The sequence below is a fragment of the Lutjanus erythropterus genome, chromosome 21, assembly GCF_056507025.1.
Source record: "Lutjanus erythropterus isolate fLutEry1 chromosome 21, fLutEry1.hap2, whole genome shotgun sequence".
NCBI lineage: Eukaryota > Metazoa > Chordata > Actinopteri > Lutjaniformes > Lutjanidae > Lutjanus > Lutjanus erythropterus.
The window spans coordinates 22,718,817-22,745,522 of NC_139337.1; the positions used below are offsets into that span (position 1 = coordinate 22,718,817).

A 26,706-nucleotide genomic window follows, 5' to 3' on the forward strand; every position below is an offset into this window, starting at 1 on the left:
ATAAACACTTTTAAAACCATATGAACCAATAAAATTATCCAAGGACTACCACAATATTTTAGTTGTGAGAGAAACTGGTCAGTTGGACAGAAAATGTTCCACACATCAAACTAAATTTCCAGACACAGAACGTACAGTTCAGCAGAGCACAGAAGACACTTTGACTTCAGGTCAGCAGGCTGAACCATAGCCTCCACCTATGGTGCATTGTTTCTTCCACCAACACTTAAACATACACTCGCCTGGAAACTGAAACCAACGCAAGCGGACTATCACTTACGGTCGTTTCTGGGCCTTTTCCACATGTTCTGTTCATGCACGGGCCTCCAGAGAGACTCACTGCATCACATGTGGCAAAATTAACCATAAAACACACAAAAAAGTTGCAACAGGGCCACAGAGGAAAGCGTTATTTTGGCAAGGACCCTCTAGCTCCAAATGTTGTAAAAAATGAGCCTTTTTTGTACCCAGTGTGAACTCATTCCAGCTCTTGTGTGGGTGGTTCTTAAAACTGTCCGGGTTGTCCTGTAAAATCCAACTTCCTCACATACATAAAGTCATAAATAGTAAAAATAGTTATGAAGTGAGTAGAGTGTAAACTCCATGCTTTGGCTATTTTATCATTTCTCAGAGCCGCAGGGCAAGAATCTAAAACCTCACTGTACAGCTAAAAGTACAACTGTTAGTAGAGATGAGAGACAGAGAGACTGAGATTTGAGGGGCAACTAACAATTTAAATAGAAGTTAATTCCTGATCAGTTTTCTGTGTGTAAGTAAAATAGACCTGAACAGGTTTTCAGCTTCAGGACAGCGGTCGCATTATCTTTGAGTCTGAGCACAGAGTAGAAACAGAGTAGAAAAAAGGCATGCATGTGATGGGCGAGTCGTGCTGACTGTAGCCTGAGAGCTAGCTGTAGCAGCAGTCTGTTATCATCTAAATGAATCAAATGAAATAATATTTGTACAGCATATAGCATACGATATTTACCCGTGGTAATGGAGCCCATGTTGCGTAGACAGATGTCTAGTATCTACAGAAGACACTCGACCGACTTGTGCAGGATGTTTAGCTTCTGTGACACTTTTTGCAGCTGGTCTTTGAGATTAAAATGGCATTCACACTGCAAAAGTTAGATTATGTCCTCTTCCAGTCACTTTTCTTACCCTCTTTAAGGAAAATTTAAAGAGATTTAAAGCCTACAGCGTCTTAAGAATGACCTCATATTGCCTTTGGTAGTGTCAATCAAGACAGAACAGGCTGTAGGGGAGACGGCAGGAGGTCACTGAATCTCTGCCAGACTTTAAGGTCAAACTGCACCAAAACAAAAGAGCCACATAGAGGATGAATCTGTGGGTCACTGATGGAGGACAGAGGAAAGCACACATGTTAAGTGCATAGAGCTCTCTGGGTCTCACTACATAACCATCTGGAGCTGGGAGTGTGTTTAGGCTGAGCTGTGGTTCCCTTGACAGAGCCGTGCCTCAGTGCCAGTAAAAACCCAATTTCAGTGGGTTCTGCTGGAATTGCACTGAGTTCACTCGCTGCTCATCTGGGATCAATTAGGCCCGCATGAAAACATGCAGCATGGAACAAGTAGGACCGACTGAGCTCAGAGAGTGAGAGGACATCATTGTTAATGTACTCGGGACTCACAGATAACCCCTGAACACGTTAGCTTCATGCACTTTTCATGCACTAACTGAGAATAAGGAGGGGATACACAGATGCATAAGGGAGTGTTTAGCGCAATTAGAGGGAGGAACATTCAGAGTTCAATTCTCCGAAAGACGGCGGGACCGTCCCCCGACCTGGAAAAAATGCGAAAAAGCCAACCAGGAAGTTCAGCCCCAGAAAGGCTGAGGAGGACCCTCCCCGGAGGTGTGAGCTTTGGGGGTGTTGGTAAAATAAACCAAGAGACGGCTGTGGGGTGGAGACAGAGGAGCTGAAGCACAGATAGAGAGGGGACAGGGCTGCAAGGGAGTCTTTGCCAATTTTAGACATAATGTTCAGCCTACTTGTCATGAAGAACACATGCGACATGTAAAAACATGTATTATGCTCTCTGTGGCTCTGAAGATTGGAAACCTATTTCTGCTATAGTGAAAGAATAATAATTATTATTATGAGATAACAAAATCTAAATTATGAGATATATTAAAAAAAGAGATAAAAAGTCAGACTTTTTTCTTATAGTAATGACTTTTCATCTTCTAATTATGACTTTTTTGGCTTTACTGAAGAAAGCTTTGTAAAGTCTGAGAAAATAACCCTGACAATGTTAGTAAAAGACAGAGTTGCATTATGGGAAATGTAGGATCCAGTATTTTTGGAGATTAATCCACTGTAGTGCCAAAACATTAGGATATATCAGCTATTGCTTCGGTATCGACCAAAAAAAACTGTCTATTGTGATTCTTCCAATGTTATGGAACCACATTGCCTGAGACATGACTCGACTTGATTTGTGGTGCTCCCAGAATTGGAAAGCATGGTAAAAGCAGTATTTCTCAACAGTTTTCATTGGACTGATTACATGGCCTCCATAAAAACTGTTGACAGCGAGGTCTATGGAAAGTAATAGGGACTTTGTGTAAAAGAGAGGATGTTGATGAATTCTTTAAATGGACTTTTTCAGTGCTCTACACACTGAAAACATAATTCCATTTTACTCCATTGTGTTGAGGCAACGATCGAAACCTCAGAGACAGATATCTCAAAGCGCTGACAAATAATGCCAAAACTGTGGTTTCTGCATGGCTGGATGCTGCTCAACATTAAAGAAACAGCTCAAAATTTGGGGAAATACACTTATTCGCTTTCATGCTGAGACTTAGATGACATTAACAATACGTCTCTAATGTCTGCATGCCACACATGAATCTACGGCCAGTTAGCTTATCTTAGCTGCAAACGGGACAATGGCTAGTCTGACTGTCTGAAGCAAACAATATCACTGAATCACCACCTCTAAAACTCACTAATTAACATGTTGCTTATCTTGTTTATGCGGTACAAAACTCCACTTGTGCTTTACAGTGACATAATAACCTTTCCTTCTTTTTTGTTGTCTTTGGAGGTTTGTTGTCAACATGCAGTTGCCAGACAATCAGTGGATATTAAACAAACAAGGTGTACCATGCTAAATTATTGAGCTTTACCTGTGCTGGGTGAATTCTGTTTCCTTCAAACAGAGCTAAGCTAACTGATTCCCTCTGCTCCCAGTGTTTGTGCTAAGCTATGCTACCTAGCTGCAGCTTCATTTACAGCAGACAGATAGAGTATCAATCTTTTTTCCATCTCTGAGAGAAAAACTGCTGAGTTTTCTTTTAGGTGTGGTGGTCATATCCTCATGTTTTCCATTACCGATCCACCGCCTTTAAAAATGACACAGAAAAACTGCCAAAGAACATTCATGTCATGCTTGGACGCGCAGAAAGCCACTCGGTGAGTTCCTCATCACCAAACACCCACGAGGTCTCAGCGTACTCATGCGCTCATTAAACAGCAATGCTCTTATTTCTTGGCAGCAGTAAGAGAAACCAAAAGCTATGTTTGGACACCGGCGCTCTCAGCGCAGTGTAAGCAAATCATTTTAACTTTTTAGGAAACAAATTGCATCAGTGAAGTGATGTTTAGACATGTTTGTCAGCCCGGGCCCCTGTAATTGCACCCATCAGATCACAGTGATGGAGGAGCGTAGAGTGGAGTTTACATCTTACCTTTATATCCCAGCACAGCTACAGCGATGGTGAGGAGGGTACACAGCACATAGAGCAGAGCAATGGAGGTCTTCAGCGCCCATTCATTCTTACACTTGGTGCACTGGGTGCCCTCCTGGATCCCTGTGCAAAAACAACAAAGAAGACCACATGATTCGGTTCATTTTGCTGCTTGGTGGACATTTTCCTGGAGGTCTAAAAAGGACATGTGGGTAGAATTTGGTGTTAGCTAGGGACTCTCCATGTCCAGGAGTCACACATCTGGACAAACAGCCTGGAGTCTACATTAAAGAGTCCAGCAGGTCCCTGAGGGCCCGGGTGGTGAAGGGGCAGGGGACACAAAAACAATCCCCCCCACTGACTTGTTTACACTCTGCGACAAGCTTATTTTCCTGAACTCAGTCTTCACTCAACAAACTTCCTCTTTTTTCAGTCGATAAGCACAAAGATTCCCTCCCAGAGAAACACAAACAGACTTCAGGAATTTAACACAAGAAGCACTGAACTTTAATCATGTGTAACATACTTTTGTGTAACCTTAAAGGGGCATTTTTCCTCCTACCTGTAGTGCTATTTATCCATCAAATTAGTTTTGGTGTCAGTTGCTCAGTGCAACTCTGAAGCATTGCTTTAAATCTCCATCCAGATGGGCCTTTCAGCAACATTTCAGGAATAATCCCAGTCGATACTAAGATGCATGAAAGTGCATATTGCATGAATGACCATTCACTGCACAATTAGAGGGAGGAAACAGGAAGCAGACAACAGGACAAACATGATGAGACGGGGAGACATGCATGCTCCTAATTTCCCTTGTGGATAATGCTATTTTGTTATTAACATACTGGGACTGATAAGACCTAATCAGGGAGCACACAGGGGTGTCTGCATCATTATTTCAAGAAGATCTGCCCATCTGGACTGCAGCACAACCCCAGAGTTTTAAAATTGAAACTGGACCAGCAGCTTTTCCAAACATCTCCATTTTAAGTGTGGGTGTAAATGTAGTAAAACTCATGCATTTTAAAATGAAAACACAGCAGTGTGTAGCCTCAGATGGCACTCAGCTTGTGGTGGGGTGACAAAAAAATATACATTTGAAAAACTCAACAGCAATGTCTCTTTCCAGAAATCAAGACCTCGATGCTCCACAGGTAATCCGCAGTTGTGAGCAGTTTCATGAAGGAACTATTTTCTTTTTCCACTGACCTTTACCTTTGTTGAGTCCTGAATATTAGTTATGCAAAACATTTATTCAAGAAGCGCAAACAATTGTTCTTGTCTGTCTGTCCTTAAGGGCAGAGAGGGCAGACATCCTTATCTCCAAAACTCTGCAACCGACACCAACACTATCTAGGTGGATATATGGCACCATGGTTAAGAGGAAACGTATGTATTGCTGATTTGAGAATGAAACGCCCCTTTAAATGCAGCTTCTTCATGAATCTGCACCTTTTAATTCTCCTCCTGCAGGGTCAGTTGACTTTGGAGTCGAGCTAAAAAGCTAGTGGGGACACTTGTGGAATAATTTTTCAGAGGATATCTTTCATGACAGATGAGTGGTGAGATCCACAGTGCTGACGGGAACACAGCTGTGTTTCATTTTCAATTCAGGAAGTGTGTGTCTGCGTTGTGTGTGTGTGTGTGTGTGTGTGTGTGTGTGTGGAGAGATTGGGGGGTGCGTGCTGGGGTACGGGGCGGTTCTGGTTTTCATGCACCTGGAATGAAACTCACTTCACATTCACAGTGTGAAGGAATAGCTCTTATTCAGCATGGCAACACAAGACTATCACCATCTCAAGTTCAGTCAATCACATGACCATTATTCATCAACCTGTAAAGCGCAGTGCCAAAGATTTCACCACACATGTAGTTCAAGTGCTTTCTAACAGGTGAGGTAATACTTCTGAATTAAAAATGCAGCGCCGATTGGCTCGTCAGGGTCTCAGTGGGAGTTTAGATGCCAAAGTTAACAACTTGACTTGTTCTTATGGGTGTGAAGGGATTGTTAATGACCACCGAGTGTTAGACCGCAGTGGAGCACCAAGTCCAGCTGGAAGGGAGGCCGACCTGAGAGAACATGAGATTGGATTTACCGTAAGGAGCACTGGCAAGTGCTGCAAAAAATAAAGGTTACAAAGGTTTTTAAATGTAATACTTCCAGGGTGTTGAATCTTTGCCAATGACAACAGCATCTCGCAGGCCAAAATACAGACTTACTTTACTTCATTTGCCTGAAACTGCACTCTGAGTCTCCAAAAATGACTCTCATCAAAGTCTCGTTCAATCATTGCATATACAACATTGAACGTGTTGGCTGATAAGTAACAAGACAAAACCAGGTTTGAGGTCATTTAGCAGCAGTGTCGTTACATCAGTGTAACATCCCACTAATCTGTGCACATTGCCTTTTCCTGTTTCATTCTGAAAGACTAACATCTCCTCTTTCCTGCCCCAGTGTTCCTTCCTGGTCCTGATCTTGCCCTTGGTAAACCCTATATATGATATATGCTCCCCTGCACAGAAATATATGTAGGTGCTACCTTGTACTTAAGCGTCATCGCCATATTGGTCCAGGCAAGACTGACCTGCAATGCTAAACAGAAGCACCAGCTCTGTGCGTCTTGCGTCCCAGCTGCGTCTGACTGGTGAGCTGAAAGGTTTATTTAAACTTCAAGTCTATTTTTGACAATACGCATATAAATGCGAGGCTAGTGTCCATAAAATATGCACCAAAAACATACAGTCTTTTACCACATTATGTAATCTATGCAGAGCAGAGTGTGCTTCACTGCCAGAGCGCAGCTCACTCTCCTCTGGTTTAAGTCCACAGACTCTCCCTTCACTTCCCCCAGCATCTCATCTCATCCACACCCGCTATGCACACACAAACACACACACACACACACACACACACACACTGCAATGCATATGAGTCGTGCTGATGGAAAATAGATCAGGAAAATTCACACATACTGAAGGGGAAACTGCATATTGCATGAAAATTTTGGCCGATCATTTGTTGCTGCACAAACAACATGGAGCCAAAGGGACAAGGGGTTGGGGTTTGGTGACTCGGGTCGACTCAGGTCAGCTTTGAAAAAAAAAAAAAAAAGGTTTAATGTTATGCTTCTTTCAACTCTTTGCCAACAGAGATTGACACCGCTGCCTCTCAGGCCAAGTAAGAGCTATATTTTACTTTTTCTGCTTAAAGCTGCACTGAGAAATCGGAAAATAAATCTTATCTTGAACATCTGTTCCAGAGAATGACAAAGTATAAGTCCATAAATTTCATCGAACTGTTTCAAATCACGACATCTTTACATAAATGAAATCAACTATTCGTGACGTTTGTCGATTTCTTGCCAAGTCTTCATATCTTCAAAGCAAGCAGCTCATTATGTTGGGAAAAAATGTTTTAACAGAGTTTGAAAAAACTGTGCAGTGTTGATTTCAACCTTATATATTGTACCACACACCTGAAAATGACATCAGCTTTTAGAGCCTCCAAACATGGCCGATGCTCGTGTCCAAATCACGTAAAGAGCCTCAGCGGGCTCTTTAAAATGTATTAACAAGTGTATATGCCTGAGAGACATTTGTCTTTTAGAAGCACAGCTCCAGCTCTGGGTGTGGAGTGAGTTACTACACACAAAGTGGTGCACAAACACAGCTGTGTATGAAACATCAGGAGTTACCAAAGCCTTCCCTCGCCACCGGTTTAACCGGACACTATCAGGAATAAAGGTGCTAAGTAGAACGATAAAGTGTTCTTTGGCTTGTCCCTGTAGGAAAACCCTTTGTGGTCCCTGGATTAACCACTCCACTTAGAACCCTTTCATAGAGTTCTACCTAGAACCCAACATAAAGGGTTATACCTCAAACTGTGAACTGTTTTACCCACAACCCCCAGTGAGAGGTTCTACAGAGATCCTTTCTATGGTAATGGTTCCACCCAGAACCCTGTCTGAGAGTTCTGTATCCAAAACCTTTAGAGCCTCCAAGGATGCTAACAAAAACTAACCCAAGGGGTTCTATCAAGAACCTTTTTCATATTATCAGAGTTTCATCTAGAAACCATCAAGGGGTTTGTACTGAGAACCCCTTTATATTCCAAGGGTTTCATCTAGAACCCACCAGGAGGTTCTACTGCAAACCCTTTTATATTCCATGAGTTTCATCTAGAACTCAACCGGGGTGTTCGCCCAAGAGCCCTTTTATAATCCAAGGGGTTTTATCTAAAACCCACTCAGGGGGTTCTCCTGAGAACCCCTTTACATTCCAAGGATTTCTATTTAGAATGCTCCCACAGGGTTCTACAGAGAACACCTTCATATTTTAAGAAGGGTACAAAGAACCCTGGATGATAGAGTTTGTCAAGGAAAAAAGTCCCTTTGTCTTACAAAGAAACCTTTCTTTAAAAAAAAGGCATTTCACAAGCGAATGGTTTTGAGGAACCTCTGAGGAAGAACCCTTTTGGCACCCTCATTTCTAAGCGTGTAAGCGGAGAAGTGCACTCTGGGAATAGAGCCACGATAAATGATTGCATTTCAGAATCATTCATAACTGCTGACATGTTTGAAGTGTCAGCTCATGCATGCTTCCACAATAAAGCAAACATATCAGTTCATCAGTTCACAGTAATCAAAGTGCTGCTGCCCAAATTTGCTGCTCCAATCCAAACAGGCTGACAGTGTTTACAAATCTACTGCGCTGAAATGATACCCAAACACTTTGTAAACTATTACACAGGCAAAAGGCTTTTCCATTTCGCCGCTCACTTGACTGATGAGCTTCAGATGCTCGATGGATAAAGCGGAGAATTTAAAGTTGGCTGTCAAATGTGGAGGACACCTGGCATAACACAAAACACATGGCCGACAACACAACAACAAAGGAGAGATTTTGGTTTCACAGCTCCTCTGCGAGCGCACAGACAGAGAGAACAGACTTCATATGGAGCAGCTGTAATCTGTTCAGTGTCGACACACCGGTGGGCTGTCGAAGGCTCTATCAGGGGTTGCGACCTGCTCGCTGTTCATTTCCCAGTGGGTCACTTCCTGGATGAGCAGGACAAATAAGAAGACAGACAGATGCTGGACTGGACTGCTGAGTGAGGCTTCAGCATAATATTTGTGTTTTTTAAAATTTGTGTCAATCATTTGTGTCTCATGTCTCTTTTACACTGATCTGTGTGACGTCTATAAAATACATATGTACGTCATCAACATAAGTGAAGACATCAGGTTTGTTTTCTTGCCTTCAAAAAGCTGTTTGCCGTTCATGTATTGTACAGATCAAGCTTGGTGTTTTTACAATCAATCAATCTTGATAGATGCCCTTTACATTAGGTAACTGTACCTTACCACACAATCAAATGTTAGACTGACTTTATGAAAAGTTTCATCATGCTAAGAATATTATATTAAGAGGTCAAGCTCATCTAATAAGCAAATATGCGATCAAAGCGAGCTTTCATTTCTTGCAGCCATTGTGGATGCAGCACAATGTGGCCAAGTTTAACGGGCATGCTTTGTAATGTTTCCTTGCAAATGCTACCAGCAGCCACCGGCTACTTTTAAGGTGTTGACACTGTGAATCAATGCAACTATGCAAAACTGCATATTAAATATTCATTTCCAATTTTTCTCCCAAATATTCAAAAAAGTAAAAAGGTTCAAGAACAAGTCTTATTCATGCTAAGTTCTGCTTATTTGCAGGGAGGAAGAAAGTAGACATCCAGCAGTTGAGGTTTACACTGGGATAGTGTAAGTAACTGTCTAGGTTGCGTACAACTGCTCTTTCAACATCATTTAAATGACTACATTTCAAAGTGAGTCAGGCAAAAGGTAATCATTGAAATCAGTTAAAACAATGGTTATATAGCCATAAAGCTCATGTTTCGACTAAATTTAGCCCGGTTTGAGCTCAGACGCCTAGGTGTCCTTTAACCTGCAAATTATCAAAGCCGTGCTTACATGGGATGTGGCTGTGTAAAGTATATTGTCCCGTTCATGTCTTCTTACTCGGAGCAGCGGAGTAGAAAGTAAGGTCAAGCTAGATTTGACACAGTTGGTTCAAGATGACAAAAAAACAACTGCAAACTAAACTAAAACCAACACATTATGCTTTACAATAGCACTGGGACCTGCACTATAGACAAAGAGAATCATATTTTGTCATTAAGTACCACAGGGACACATTCCCTAACTGTCTGTTTAGATGACAAATGGCCAGATGGATATGAGACAGTCAGGACAAATGTCTTTCACACGTTCTCAAATATCTGTCATACTAACGGGGCCCAGATGCACAAAGACATGGATAAAATATCTGGAGGTTGTAACATGAAGTTTGGCTACATGTGGAGCTATTTGTAAGAAGTTCACTCCTGCTGATAAAGTGAAAAAAGACGCTTCCAGGGTTACACAGTTATTAATGAATATTCAAAATTAGGAATAAGAGAACTGTGGAAAAACATACGTGAACACTGACCTCCTTGTTCACAGTTTAACATCAGAGACTCGGTTTCCTTTAGTTTGGCTGCTCGTCATTAAAACAGACACTGATTCGTCATCTTTCCCCTTCGCCTGCACAGTCAGACGCAGGCGGATCTGACCGACCGCAACCGCAAAAACAACCGTCGTCCAGGATGCTCCGACCACGAGCTGACAACAACACTTTTGCTGCTCAAATCAAAACAAAAAGGATGCGCCGAAGACAAAGAGCCTTTCCAAAACAAGAAGAACCAGTGGTTTTTTTAAATTGTGAACGGACTGTTATTGTGTGTTTTTGGATAAAGACACCCATTGTTCCTGCAAAACCTCTATGCTGAAAAAACATCTGAACAGTGTCCACCTTACTGATAATTGAGTGTCTCCAAGCCCGTGTCTTTCACCAGCCTCATTTCCTGCAACAAAGGATTACCAAAACATCATCTTTTTCATCTCAAGACAGCCATTAATTTACTCCTGACATGCCATAACAACGTCCACGGTCGATTCACGGGCCTCGCTCATTAAAAGACAATGTTTATTTACAGTAAATAGCAGAAGGGACGCTATAGTAACGGATGAGAACACAAAGCTGTGAGCAGCTGAGGTCACACAAACTGTGATTTGGATCCCTGCCTCGCCTAACACACACTCAAACCCTTTCCAGGAACCAGAGTGCAGATTACTCCAAGAGGGCAATCAGCGAATTATACCTGGCACCAGAGACAAAGAGACGAGTTCAAGACAAACTACAGCCGTGGAGGAGGTCCTCAAAGGCCTTGACTTCAGGGAAAGTAGGACAGAATACACTGTCACAAGTCCACTATTTCAGGGCAGTTGAATAAAGTTAGTAAAAGTAGTAAGAGACCAGTTAAAGAGGGAAGTTTGTTAGAAAGAAGGGAAGAAAAGGGGGAAGAAATAAGCAAAGGATCAAAGAGGGACAGAAAGAAGAAACAAAGACAGAAAGAACAAATCATCCAAATTAAATGACAAAATCCATCCAGTGTCCTCCAGAATGACACACACAAGCTCTTTCTGATGTTACGCCACTATTGACATCATCTCTGTTTCAAAAGTCAGTCTGTTTTATGATGTGACAATGCAATGGTTAAAGTTCGGTTAGGTTTAGTCACAAAAAAGAACTTGGTAAGGTTTAGACACAGATCATGTTCTGGGCTCAAATAAGTGGGAATCACCTCAGTTTGGGAGGTAAGCTCTACTTTGCTTCATCATCATGGTTAGAATAATATGTGGTTATGGTCAGGGAATGACCGGATCATGACTGACAGAAACTAACATTGACTGTCAGCATAGAAACAGGAAACAAACAGCAGTCTCCCATGTTAAAATCTGACAGTTCATCCAACTGCTTCAACCTCCTCCCTCTATGACTTCATAATCATCATGGCCACTAGCGAGCTTTGTCATGTGCGTACACAAATGTTTTTGGATATGATGAAATGAAGTCTTGTACAGCTTAAAGAATCCTCTTAAAGCTTCAGTGTGTAAGATTTAGGGGGATCTATCTGCAAAACATGGCAGAAATGCAAGTATGTTTTCATTAGTGTATAATCATCTGAAAATGAGAGTTGTGTTTTTGTTACTTTAGAATGAGCTGTTTAAATCTACAGAGGGTGAGGGTCCACCATGCTGCATCACCATGTTTCTACAGTAGCCCAGAACAGACAAACCAAACAAGATACCACCTTTTGTGTTTTTGCAACCACCACAGGTTCTCCTTCTTGGAAGGGGAGTGTGAGCCAAGGTGTTTTGCAATCTGCAATCCTCCACACTGGTCTTTTAGGTTGGAGAAACAGGTCTCCTTACTTTTAACTATGTGTTTGTGTGCACATGATGGCTGCCTCAAATATTCTGCATCCTTCTGAAGTGTCTGCAAACGTTTTCAGAAATGAACGCTACTATGCACATGAGTGGGTGGGGCAGTATGGGGATGTGACAGCATCAGGGGTCAGTAGGCAGGTCAGCAGTGACAACAATGGTGGAAAGTTGTGGAGTGTGTAATCATCCACATCTGCACAATGTGTCATTGCCACTGCACAGTGACACATATGCTTGTCAAAATAGTTTGGCAATTGTTTTACATACCATCTACAGTGGCAATGCTGTTGCTTTTCTGCCGTTTTCATAGAATTAACTAAGTAGAAACCTCCTCAAGTGCTGCCATGTTTAGTTTTTACATCGTGCAAATCTGGAAGTTATGTACGGCCTGAGTTCTCCAGTGTGCCCTCTAGTGGAGTCCTCCAGTAACACACAAAGCACACAGGCAATTAAGTACGTCTGTTCATAACACAGCTGGCTTTCTCTGCAAACACGCGGTTAAGAACCAACTTTATCTCCAGCCTTAAATCCTTGAGAATGCCTTACAGACTTAAGACTTTATCAGGGTTCCCCAAAAACACATTTCTTTAACAGGACTTGTTCTTCTTCTGCTTCTTTTTTGGTAGTATCTAAGAAAGTTTTTCCTTCAGAGATTATGCACAACTCTTTTTCAGAAGAGACAAAATCAGCTGAAGTGAGTGTAGTAACTTTTTGAGAAATTGAGAGTTTTTTTTTTTTACTTTTGCCATTCCCATCAATCTTTTCTGATGAGATCCTTCAAAATGTGCATAAAAATGCATTGATAGAAACACAGCTAGTAATCCATGCCACATATAGAAGGAAAGAGACACAAACTTCTTCAAACAAAAGCTGTGCCTCAAAATTGTACTCAAGTCCTGGACATGAGTAAATGCATCCCCCCCCCCTCTGACAGTCTCATGAAATCACAAAGACAATGGACGGGGCTGATTGTGAAATGTCTTTTTTTGTTTTGTTTTGTTTGCTTCCAACAGCTTTTTTTAAAGCAGCGTGTCATCTGACCTTCATTACTCCAACAGAAATGAGAAGTTTTACAAGATCTGTGATACTCAGTAATCGAAGCCAACATGTTTTACAGTCAGGAGGGAGATGATGGCTCAATGAATGAGTCATACACCGCTCAGCTTTCTCAATGGCACGGTGAGGTGGCCTGCACTGAATCATGTGCTGCGATGGTGTGCGTGCACCAATGTGTGAGTAACGAGTGCGCTGGTGCATGAGTTTCATTGTTTGTGGACATAAATCAGGGGCTTTCTAACCACTGCTTTCATTTTAAAGAAATATTTCCCCTTTTGGCTTTTGATTGATATGTGATTGATGCACTCCAGGAGAAAGTCTCTGATGTTTTAATTTACCTCAGTGCCTACTTTTTTAGGTCATTTAGAGGCATCATCATCACATTGAAACTGTTTCATAACCAATTAAAACCTTCTTGTTGTAGCTTTAAATCAATCTTTGTTGGTGCAATCCAGTCATAGAGATGAAAATGACATCACTAACAGCTCTTGTAGCTGCACTTATGGTTTTTCCCTGAAGAAACGTGTAAGGAGAGGTGCTATACGGACACGCTGAACACGATCCACAGCCAATGCACAAAGCTCTCTTAGTGGAGGTCCTGACTGCATGGTTACTCCACCTAATAACTGACTGTTTAACAGCTTGGAGAATAAACTCAGTCCTACAGCGTGCCCACTGCGCTCACTTTGAGGCTGTACCTGCCAATGATGCAATCAGAGGAAGTACAGAATTAGGGCCAAGGGGTTCTGAGTTCATGGGATGGCTCTGGGGCCCTGCAGGAAACCAACACCATCCCGGCGCCATGTGTGGCCTGATTTAGGCTCCATCTCTTTTATTGCATGTGATGGAAACCATACGCCTCCATCACAGGAGACAGCAGGGCATGATGCTCATGGTTATAAGTGAAAGGGTGAGAAGAGGAGTGAAGACAGGCACGACAAGGAACAAAAGGAATAGCTCCAGAGAAAAAAAACTGAGAAAATACACGGCAAAATTATTTAAAGATTTGAGAGGTGGAAAGAAAGCAGTGACGGATGAACTTTAAAAGCCAGTAACTCCTCTGTGACATCGTCCACAGCGAGCCAAGAACCCCCCGGAGACTGTGACACGGGCCAGTAAAAAGTCCACGTAAAAATGGGAAGGAGGGGAGAAACGTGGTGCCTCTGTGGCAGAATATCTATGCCTGGGCTCTGTATCACGTCCAACAAAAGGCATTGTCAAAATATGAGGCAACCAAGATTGCAGCATCCAGCAGCTCTCCCTGGCTCCAGCTGTCTGCCGCCTCACCGTGGGGGAGCGAGGCAGAACTTCATTTTTCCACATAAAGATTTGATTCAAGTGTCAGATCTGCTTTGATCAATGACAGGTTTATGGGGTTATATTATTAAAAAGAAAAGAGTATGACATAACACAACTACATATTAACAAAAGCTCTAATTTTCTACTTCTTGCTCGTGCATAAACACTTAGATCAGCAAACATGCAGAAAGTTACTGTTTATAAGCATTGCAACACTTATTTTATGGAAAACTGATTTATGCATGTATTTATTTTTTGGCCACTTGAGGACAGCTGAAATCATAAATATCATGTCATAAAGTTGTTATGGTCGTGGACAGACTATGAGACGATGGGCCCCTGGACACAGATATATATAAAAGTCAGGACACATAGGCTTTGTGATTGTTTTGCCTCCATTTTGTGTCTCTTTGTAGTTGTTATGCATTTTTCTGTAGATTTATGTCTCTTTGTGGTTATTTTGTGTCTCCTCGTGGTGGTCGTCAAATGCAGCAGTTCAGTCAGTCGCTGTAAATCTCCTCCTTCAACCGAGCCTTCACTTGCACTGACAGTTGAGCTCAATATTGGCTTTTTATTCCTCCAGTGCTCTCGCTGTTTGGTTAATTTCTGCTCAGGCATGTCGTTCGGGTCAATTTAAGGGATATTTCTGGTACCAAAGACTGAAGCAACCAAAGGTACTGACATCTTATATTTCTTTGATTCATGAGATTTGTCTGGGCTTTGATAAGCCTGTCGCTACGCGTTTCAGACTGTGCAATCACACAAGGAAACATTAGAAAGATGTGCATAACTTGGAAGCTTTGTCTCTGACTCCCCTGGCTTTCTCACAGAAATAACATCAGATGTGATTGCTGTCTGTGTTGTGCACGTGTAGAGCTTCGCAGTCAAGTTATCAATAATAAACATGAAACTTCCAGGTAGACTTTCAAAATAAAGGCACAAAAACGACTTGGTTAGGATGGGAAACAAAACTACATTAGAAAGTTTAGAAAAGTTTATGAAGTTTAAATAAGTCTGATAATGTAACATAACATGATGTAACTTGCATAATGTCTTAAAGGTTGATGAGTGGAGTTGCAAGCTGTAAAAAACAAAACTGTTAACTTCCATCTTGAAAGAATATTAATGTTTTGAGTTTTTTTTTAAATCAAGTGTTGCCTCATGTTGTTTCTGTTTTTTATGAAAGTTCCAAATAAACGAAGAAAATTGTTGTGATATATGACGACACCATGATACAAAATTAGATATATAGTAGATTATAGGCAGCTTTTCTGATTTAAAAATTAAATGCAAGTGTGTTTGCTTTGTTTCTTTTCATTCTTTGAACATACAGAATCTTGAGGTGTCCTTCAGCTTGAAATAATTCAGACAGACGGAGAGCCGGCCAAACTGCCCACTCCTCATCCCACCATAATGACGTCTCACCAGCTGATAGTAAAGGTGGAGAAATAAACACCTCCAAAATGGTTTTCAGATGAGCTGTGGTCAGACACGCACGCAGGCGGCGGCAGCATCCCCGGCCTCGCCCCTGTCCTGCAGCCCTGCCCCCTCCTCCCACGAGTCCAGAGGCCCCCGCTTGGCTCTGCACAGACTCAGCCGCGCTCGCTGCAGTTACACAAACAGGTCGTCTTTCCAGAAAACTCCATCAACAATGGAATGGGGAGCGGGAATGGACTTACTCAGCGCAGGGATTTGGGGCCCGCGGAGCGACTTGGGTTTTAGTTACAAAGCAAAACATCGAAGCTTAAGCACCCCAAATGTTGCTGCTCTCTAGTAAGTGTGTGTGTTTCTTTATGTCTGTGTGTGTGTGTGGCCCTCTGGTTAATGACCATCACATTAGCATCCAGAATTTGATAGCCTGTCTACGCTCAACCTTGAAAGAAATACAACACCATCAGCAAAAAGAAGAAGTGAGTTCAAAGTGAGAATGCAGGAGAGCAGGACAAGAAAAATAAAACTTTATCCAATGAAAAACAAGATTCAAAGGCTGTTTGTCTTCAGTCAGCTGCCATTCAACTGTGAGACATGATCACAAACTGCAGTACTTCACAGTATAACCATAAAGTATTTGAATTTGAGTCTTATTTCCTTTCAAATAAAATTGCAACACAGGAAAAACTGAGAATCTGTAAATCTCTCTCAGTCAGCATTTTCAGGCATCCAGAACCTTCCTGAAAAGTCAACCTGGATCTGAGTTTCTGTCTCTGAAACCTCATCTGATCGAGGTCTACCCTCCCGGGTCTCCGGCTGGCTGCTTCAGGTGCCAGTCAAAATGTGAAAACAACTACAAAGACCCCCAGTGCTGACGGGGAATTGGCAAGGACTTTAAAGAAAAACAAACAGCTAAATGTCGCCAGTCAGAGAAAACCAGAGATAAAATAAATAACGTGACGTTTTCCCTCTGATGAGCAGCTGAGATAATAAACCACAAAAGGGTATTTCAGGCTTTAAAATCTACCCCTTTCTGTCCTGTTGGCAGGAATGACTCCCCCGTGTCCAAAACTACTTGCTAGCAAGAAGTGTACATATACTGTATTCTCCTGCATGCAAAAATAACACTAAAATATTAAGGTTGGAGTCACTCCTCTGAAAGAGGAGATGCATGCTTCAGAACAGAAGACATCTGGATTCACAAGATCATGTGAGTCCATCTTTCCAAGCTTCAAGTTTGAAAACAACAATGGCAGCTGCTAAAGAGCTTAGATGCTGCTATAGCATCAGCTGAGTATTTCTTCACTGAAAGAAGAGCAAAGAACAGCAGTGAAGGCTTTTCTCAACGGAAAAATGTTTTCGCTCTTCTTCCAGCTGCCTTTAACTACATCACAGGGTTCTGACTGCCTGCAGTTAGCCCCGTGGTAGACGGAAATAGACATGGTTCCAGTCACCTGCCATGTATTTTTCTGAAAGTGCCTGCCCTTTTCCAAGGACAATCTCAGATGATTGCACTTGAGGTTAAACCAAGATGCACCCACCACAGCTGAATCTTGGTAACGGTGCCTTAAGATGCGGATCCGATAAAAGGCTTTAGCAGGTTCACTCTTAAATGTCCGTTTCCAAAGCAAAGTTTGAGTCCAGCGTGCACAGTGCCCAAAACAAGCTACACCAACAGGCGTAAACACTCCAGGGTTCAGAGGTCATCTGCACAAAACAAGGTTGACGCTCATTTTAATTTTCGTACAATGTATTGACTTGTGATGCATTTTGATTTCTCCACAAAATCGGCAAAATCAGCAACAGAATGACCCCTGTTTTTTTTTACAGGCCAGTCTTATCTCCAGACAAAACTTCACAGTGCTCTTTAAACCTCTAAAACTAAAAATATCCAGTTGTTGTGAGCTCAGATGAAATTTCCAGTCTACTGTTGCACTTGTCCTACTAAAACAGTGTGTGAAGTGTAAATGGACTGAAGCACGGTTCCTGTTCTGCTGACGTGCTGCCAGATTAAACCGGGAAGGCTTTAAAGAGCTGTGCAGATTTTCTGGATGCTTGAAGGAAAGCCGTTCGGGGGAAAGTCTCAAAGGGACAGTTCTTACAGGCCGTGCCCACATCAGCCAAACTCATCACCATGTTGACCACATCCGTCACTGACTCTGCCAGATTGAACGAGGACACCGAAGCAGCTCTTGTGTTTCTCCACCAACACATCGACCGTGGACTGACATTTTCTCTCCGACCCGGCGGTTTCTGCTCTGGTGTCGCTTGTGGGTAAAGTCGGTATAACATTATGGTCATCGTGGGGTGAGCCGCTCTATGATTTCAGGGTTGCCTGTAATAAGAAGCTCTATCATTTGACGGTGGCTTTGAGAGAACATGGAGGGCTGCAAAATGTAAATATGACTGTGGCCTGTGTGTTGTCAGGTGGTTAAGCTGAATTAAAGAGGCTTAGAATTAATTCAGCATGCAAATTTGGAAAATGTGAATGGTAAGGAAAACTAAGCTGGTGTTACTTTCATAATGAGAAGGCTCTTCTTAATCAATTTTCAGGTGCAGGAAGGACACATGCACACGTGATTTTATTGACACCATGTCAAATTACTGAAATAAATGTCAGCGCCCAGCCACAGAGGAAAGAGAAGTTGAGTGGACAAAAAGTTTAATTTTGATCAAAATGTGTGTGCATTGTAATGTTGGATGAATGGATTGATACTGGCTGTCCATGACTTGATGTTAAACTTGAAAGCTGTAAGTTTTGCCATGTCTTACGTTGTTTTAGTATTTACTTTGTAGGTCAGTCTGTTGAATTTGATGTTAGCATATTGCATGGCTAACGTGGCCATTACTGCATGTTGGACTAATGCTGTAATATTGACAGACAGTTAAGAGAAACTGTATGAACGTTAAAAGAGCAAAAAGCTTAGCTTATCTATAAAAATACACACCGGAGCTGTCGTTCAGTGACGGTTATAAAATGTACTCCTTGTAGATTATTGATGATTTCTAACACCTCATAAATAGCTACATGTGAAAAAAACTGTCAAACTGCAGGAATTCATTTACTTGGCAAAGTTACGTTATAATAAATGAATCGTTTATAGCCTGTTGTTTCATACAGTGTCAGTTTATGGTAGTTGTTAATAACTGTAAGTAGAGAAGGGTGTTATGAGCAAAATATGCATTGCTCAGTGGGTGGAAACTTCAGAATGGAAACAAAAGTTATGATCAGTTGGACGAAATGCCCAAAACAATAATTCATTCAATAAGTCAAGAGTGAGAGCAAACCACAAATTACAAAATTATACAGTTTTCCTCCAAAGTCAGCAAGACAAAATACAAAAAGGAACAGGTCTGATGGGATGAGATGCTCTCTGAGGTGGGTGTAACAATGGAAATGCCTTCTGTTATGCAGCATCATGGGTGTTGGAGTTCTTTCTGGGTGGCCCCGCCACGTCTGCGGTCAGATACGGGGGTGTGGTCTGTCAGGCTGAATGACAACAAGTCATCTTCTCCCGCCGCTGGTCAGGAAGAAGAGGAAGTTTCTCTCTGCCAAAATCTGTTCTGACAGACGCACCCCAGACATGTGTGGCACGCTCCTCCACCTCAGAGCAGCCTGAAGTCAAGACAAAGCATCGAGACGCAGGAGGAGCTGCCTGACATCTGGGCAGTGATTCGCATGGAGGCAATAACCACTCACTGAAAGCACTAATCAACACCAGACAATGGCTTTAAATTACTCCACTATTTGTTTAGGCTAATTTAGAAGAGGTGCTGGAAAGAGAAATGATGGAAGAACTGAATCCGTGCTGCACAGTGATTATTTTATTACTCCAAACAACAAGATCTGATTACCACAGCTTCAGTGACAAGTACTCTGCAGAGACGGGTAACAGAATACTGTAGAAGGGATTGTGTGTTATATCATCCTGTATTAACCAGGCAAAATAATGTATTCTGTCTACAGATACTCATGAGAACTTGAAGAAAATGTGTCCTTAAATAAAGTAGGTTTCCATGCAAAGACAAACCAGTGAGTGAGATTAATTTATTAGTCTCTGTAGAGACATCTTGGCTGGGACTCTGCCATTCCATTCATACCAAAATACAAGATTGCTAATCCGGTATCCTGAGGCGTCTTCAATAATCTACTGTAAACAAGTCCAGTTGCCAGTCCGGTTAAGTATATCTGCTAAATGTCAGACAAATGTCAACAGGTTAAAAAACTCTTAGCATCATCAGTATGCAGCACGTTACTGTGGTGTTTACATCGGCAGATCTACATGACCTGGATATGAAGAGTACATAGCGATCAAGAAAGTTTTTACAGTGAAGACAAAGCCCCTTTACCCTTTACTCATAGGTGTGTTCATTAATCTGGATATAGAGCCTTGCTGTTTGTAGTTGCCAGTAGCCTGTTAGCAGTTCAATTAGACTGGGACTCAGCCTCTGAGACTGACGGAGGCTGGTTTGAGAACAGGGAATACTGTAATATTCCTGGAGTGATGTACAGGACTATGACGCCAGGGACAATGAAAACACGGCGGGTTCAGTAGGGTAGTTTGCTTATTGTTTCTTACACAGTCCCTTTGCTCTGTATGATGTCTTTCCACTGAGTTTCTGCACAAAAAAAATTAGGCTACTTTTTCTGGCAAATTACTGATTCTTAAGCTGCCCAACCACACATGGGGAGCTGCAGGCACTGAACATATGGAGTCACCAAATACAGACTGAATGTGAACTGTGCATTAACACAAAACTCTGCATGTTCAGAGTCACTTTAACTCAAAGTGGAGCACCAAGATCCAATCAGGTGTGTGATCTTTGGAAGACCAACTGAAATATACCGTAGCATATCCCTAATTAGTTAATTAAGCATATGCATTCATGCATGACAAGCTTTGTGTAGAGCTCTGCGAGGTGCCAGAAAGTGAAATGTAGTGAATTTTCTCTGTCTGCAGCCACACATGGAAAATGTGATAGTCATTATGAATCTGACAGAGTTTTGGAGCTGGACTGTTCCTCTCTGCTTCAACTCCCTTTTGCAAACCAGGAAGCAGTAGGTTGATCTTGGCAACAGTCACAGTCATTTTTTTCCCCAGTTTCATTAACATTTTGGACCGTGAAGAACAGATTTAGGAGGTTTTATTACTTTAAACTAAAAGAAGAGAAATTAGAACCCCCAAATTCATTGTTAAAGTGTTCCTGTGTGTTCTCCTGCCGGAGGTGTTGGAGAACTTTCAGTGGTCACAGACACCTGAGACTCACATGCATAAAAGTCAGTTTGTGTTACAAAAGTGTGAAGCTGTGTGTTATTGTAAGGCTGAACACACACACACACACACACACACACACACACACACACACACACACACACACACACACACACACACTGGAGGGAATACACTTTTAGAAACAAAGGTTCCTTCCTGAAGAGCTGAAGTTTTATCCAGAACAGTTTGCTTCTGAAGAACCCCTTTTTGTTGTGAGGTTTTGTCAAGGCCTCTTTCTAAGATGAAGAGTTCCATTGAGAACTGTTTTCATCTGAAAGAACTCTTTTTGGAAGAACGAGCTCTTCAAGGAAACTTCTTTCATCCGTGTTACCATAATTCTCAGTAGAACCCCCTAGGTGAGTTCCAGATAAAACCCTTGGAATATAAAAAGGATCTTGGCAAAAACCCCTGGATGAGTTCCAGATAAAACCCTTGGAATATTAAAAAGGCTCTTGCTAGGTGGGTTTTTGTCGGCACCCTTAGAAGGTGGAAAGGTTCTGGATAGAATCCCAAGAGAGGGTTCTGGGTAGAACCACTACACCATAAAAGGGTCCTCTGTACTCTCTGAAAGGGTTTCAAGTGGAACCAGGGGGGCAAGGCGAAGAACCCTTTACGCTTCTAGTTAGCACCTTTATTTCTAAGAGAATACAAATTTAAAATCTAATGTAGAAGCATGTTCCCTGCAGAACAAAGAGCTGCCAAATGGAACACAATTTTTCCACGGAAGGTGTCAAAGGAACGCAGGTGTCCTGGAGCGCCGTCTCTCCGCTCCGCTATTCTTTGATTTTATCACCAAATCAATGACTCAGACCTCCTGTTTGAATGCTCCCTGAAAGACACTTAAATAAAGGCTGAACTCCGGAGACCCTCCCCTGACATCTGCATGTGGGTCACGTCAAGGACACCGGGGCTTATTATGGTGTGTGAGGGCTGGAGGGGACAGCGACGGGGTTTGCTGCTTTTCCTCACTCTCAAAGGTGAGTCACCGAAGTCACCGGCACTTGGATGATCACAGGCCAGATTGAAAATAGCAGCTAACCACCAGCACATGTGTTGTTCTGGCAAAAATATCACAGATCGACGCCTGCTCTTTACATCTACCGCCCAGAGTCACGTTACCGCTGTTTCATCCAGCCTGATGAAGACGAGAGAAAGGAGGAGGAGGATTTGGAGGAGGTTTGGAAAGTTTGGATCTCTTTGAACCGACTTTTATGTTAAAACCATCTATTGTGCTGTAGTTTCTCTACCTGCCGACTGTCCGGTGTTGAAAGATGTTTTCAGATCATTTACTCAAAGTGTCAGTCCACTGATTCCACATGTCAAGTCAGTTAACAAACCGTGAGTAACACTCAACCTGTGAAAACAGTTAAAGTCTTGTGTGGCTCTAGAGGAGTTTCTACAGTCTGACACAGTTATTCAGGGATAATCATAACCTGTGGAGGTTGAACTTGAAAGATGTCCACATTAACTAGGAAGTGGGGTCTGATGAAGGAAGAAGTCAACTCAAAAGAGTTGAGAAGAACTGCAGAATGAGGTGATGATTATTTGTGTATTTGTTGCGTCATGCTGCAATACTAATATAAAACATTGATAGAACAGCTTTAAGTGTCAAAGAGACCAGTTATTAGACAAATTTGCACACATTGCATCATTTTAATGTTTCACCTAGTTAAACAGATTGTCAACAAAATTAATTTGAAATACTTTTATTACTCATATTTATTATATCAAGTCACATTATCTTATTTTCAAAGGTGAAGGGGTGAAACATCCATTATAAGAACAAGAAAAAAGAAAGAACAAGAATGTGTGAAAATAAATGTAAATGTGCAAGTAACTATAGCTGTCAATTAGGAGTTTTTCCACAGAACATTTTGAATTTTCGCAGTAGGAAAATCCCAGGTTTAAATAACAATAATGGCTGAATTTGAATTCAGTTTTAGGGTCCTGGTATTGTTTATGTTTGGCTCACTGTCACACACAAGCAGCTCAAAATCATACTTGAGGACAGCATGTGTGTAAATGTAAAAAAAAAAAAATGTGCTCATAAAATCCATCTGTGATCTGCTGCCATTTCCCTATTTGACCTTTCTTCACATTCAGACAGTTCAGTGGATTCCAGGTCAAAAGCACTTAATTATGACAGAGATAGGACAATGTCCAAATGTCTGCGAGCCAGACTAATGAAATCTGTTAGCACTGCTGAACTAATGATTTTTAATCATAGATGTGTACGCTCTTTTGTCAAAAGGTGTGTGCGAATCAGCTCCAGCTGGATCTTATACCTCTTGTTACCTCCTTTTCCTTATCTACCATCACACACTCGCAACCCCTTATCTCCTCACAAAGAGCTCCTCTCATGCTCCTCCAAACCCATCCATCCACTTCCTGCTCCTCTCTTACAACCGGCTGTGTCTCCTCCACTTTCTCCCACTTCCTTTTCACTCCCTTCCCATCTCCTGGGATAAAATACCCTCCGTCCCGGCGCCCCCTGCTCTTTCAGCACATTCAGCATCTCACTGTTATCTCCGTCTGTCCTGTCTGGCGATGTGAGATTCTCCTTAAACCAGACACGACTAAATTTGTCATCCCCCATCTGTACATCATCTTTGTGTTTACACCACTGAGGTTTAACAATCTCTGGGTGAACTTTCCTCTCAACACACAAAATAAGACCAAAGTCTGACATGAGAAAACCGAGACACGGAGCTGGTTTCTATAAGCCACTGGCTGACATCTGACTTTATTTTTTTAATCACATTATACCTCATTGTTTCTGGGTGCCTGCTTGGGAAATTTCATTTGTAGTCTCTGCCTACATTTTTCTTTCTCACACTCACAGAAACACGAACACTTAAGTCTCCTCTTCACCACATTAACGTCTCAATTTTTCTCAAACGTGCTTTGAGACGTTTTCAGGGCTCCCCACAGCTTTTTAAAATACTTTAAAAAGCTTGTGGGTATGACCGTTTTTCAATCAAAAAATAAGCTCTGTGCCCAGACTGAAATAAAACATAAAGCAACTGAGAATCTTCTGCACATGACACCAGACACCACAAAGAACTGAAAAAATGCCAAAAAGACAAGTCAAAGGATGATATATTTTTTAAATTAGTGCAGAGAAGTGCAGCATGAGAGCCAAACAGAGCAACAGGACACAGTTTTGGGCCTAATTAGTCAAAAAGCAACAGGTGTGGAGCTGCAAATCACAAATAATGAACAGCAGGTGTTAAAGAGACACAACAGGGAAAAAATGTGCAATAAAAATAATGCTTGAAAAAAGAATTTATTGCCTTGAAGTCAATTTCAGTCAAAATGCATCCACTACAGAGCTATTTTTACTTTACATCTGGAAGAATAATGGATATTTATGTTGATGCAGCACAGCTTTTGAAGTTCCACCATTTCACCATAAAGATTATGAGTAAAACACGAGGCTTCAGTGATGCGTAACCCAGAAGCCAGTGTTTTACTTCCTGATTTTTACCAGACAAACCCTGGGTTTTATTGCTGGTCTGCAGCACTTTAGCAGGTGGCTTCGGTAAATGTTTCTCCGTCTCTGTCTGCTCTCTACAACAGGTGTTTAACCCGCTGCATGCTCAGGTCAACTACATCTGGAGCTTCTACAAGAGCTCATTTCAGCAGAGGAGGTCACTGCGAGGCACTTAAACCTGCCTTAACTTAATCTTGCGTAGCCAGACCCATCTCCACGGAATTACTTTCATTTTCCCCACAGTTGTGTTGAATAACACGTTCTTGAATGTCCATGGCACAGAATAAAACGCACATGTGACAAGAGGCTGTATATCTGCATTAATCAGCCTAGATTTTTGGCTTTATGGCTGCTGCTGATTCGGCGTAAGATTTACACCCGGTCGTAGCAAGAAGAAGGCTTCATCTGAGATGGTGCAACTTTTCAGTTTGGACTTAGAATGCCTAATTAAGACCAACTTAGATTAAGACCAGACGTAAGTCCTGTTGGTGCAACTGGCAACTGGTGAGGGTAACTTGACATTTTCAGCATGAAAGGTGCTAGCTCGGACGTTTCTGTTTCCTGGGGCAACAGGGATTTTGAGAATAGTAATACATAGATAGTGAGGAGGCAGGAGAACAGCATCTGAGAAAGGAGGCCAATAGCAGGCTGTTACGACCCCAAGTTGGGCTAGGGGATGAGGGGTGCAACATTAAATAAATTAAACAAACAAAAGGGTTCACTTAACCTACTAAATTAAACACAACACACGCACACACACAAAAGACAACAAGTGTCCATGCTAGCCAGGGAGGCTAACAAGAACACAAGCACAGAAACAACACAGAGTGCCTTTGCTAGCTGGCGGGACTAGCAAAGCACACTGGGGCACCCAAATGAGTGCCCTTGCCAACCATGGGGTAAACAAGGCACATGAAACACAAAGACTAGTGACTTCACTAGCTGAGTGACCACAAGTAGTCTAAACTGCTGCTGCAGGATTAGTCTACAGACTATAGCCTGCCGAATAGCCCACTGACCCCAACATGCAGACTTTTGTCCACCAGATATCCCACTGACCCTGAATGGCTGCACTCGCCAGGCTTTTAAGCACCAGGTCCTGATTGCAGAGCAGCTGCACCTGATGCCAATCACTGCAGCCTGCAAGGGGGGAGGGGCAGAACCTGGGCACAGGAGATCACAGCACCACACAGACACTGTGGCACGTAACACAGGCTTATATTCACAGTCTACATCTGGCAAGCCAGACTCACCTTAAATTAGTTTTTGGCCACTTGTGAGCAGCAGAAACAAGTTGTAAACATAACATTGGCATATTTTTACCTTTTAAGTTGATATGGTGCTGTCTTATATGTTTCATCGATCCAGCAAAGCGACATCAGCATTTATTTTAGTTGTGCTTGGGTCCACCTGATGTATATAAGTCCAAAGTATTGATTCTAACAGTTGTAATGACAAAATGCAATTTAGGTAGTCAGAAATACAAACTGACTTCATGGACTTTGAGAATTGCATGAGAAAAAATGCAAACATTTGCAGCAAAGAGAGGCACAATCAGAAAAAGACAAATGCATTTCTTCTCACACAGACTAAGTGTGTTTGTGAAGGCATGCTGACTGTGAAGTATCAAGGCCAGAGGAACATTTCTGACAGCGGTATGGCAGACAGTGAAGAAGGCTTTGTACACTTTACAGAAGTATTAAATGATCAAAACCTGCCACGCAACTTTAAGACAGAACTAAGAGGCAGAATTTGAGATGAAACCACAACACAACACTGTAAAAAAAAAAGGCCAAGAAACCACAGCAAAGTGCCTAAAAATCCTCATCAGACATTCTGACAAACACGCTGTAAAGTATCACATGACAGGCTCTGTCAGAGTCTGACTAACATAACCATGTTTGAGTCCATGTTAGCCAGGATGGATGAGGTGGTGGGTGAGGTGTCATTATGGCTACAGCTGAAGGTGGTTGTGAAGAGGAGGAGCGCTCTTTGCCAGAGAAACCCACCGGACCGAACCAAGCCCCGGCTGTGCTGACACAGCTGGTTCCAGGCACAGACGGCCCAACACCGCGCTCGGCTCCAGGAATGTTCCGGGCCT

The 26,706-nt window shown here is 42.2% G+C and overlaps 1 protein-coding gene across 1 annotated transcript in view; it reads right to left on the reverse strand.

The window, feature by feature from the left end:
• Positions 1 to 26,706, reverse strand: part of LOC146307663 (collectin-12-like) — a 42,727-nt gene that overhangs the window by 7,845 nt on the left and 8,176 nt on the right. The window contains exon 3 of the mRNA XM_084747495.1: positions 3,721 to 3,843. Within this exon, the coding sequence (XP_084603621.1) occupies positions 3,721 to 3,843 (123 nt within the window). The remainder of the gene's footprint in view (positions 1 to 3,720; positions 3,844 to 26,706) is intronic.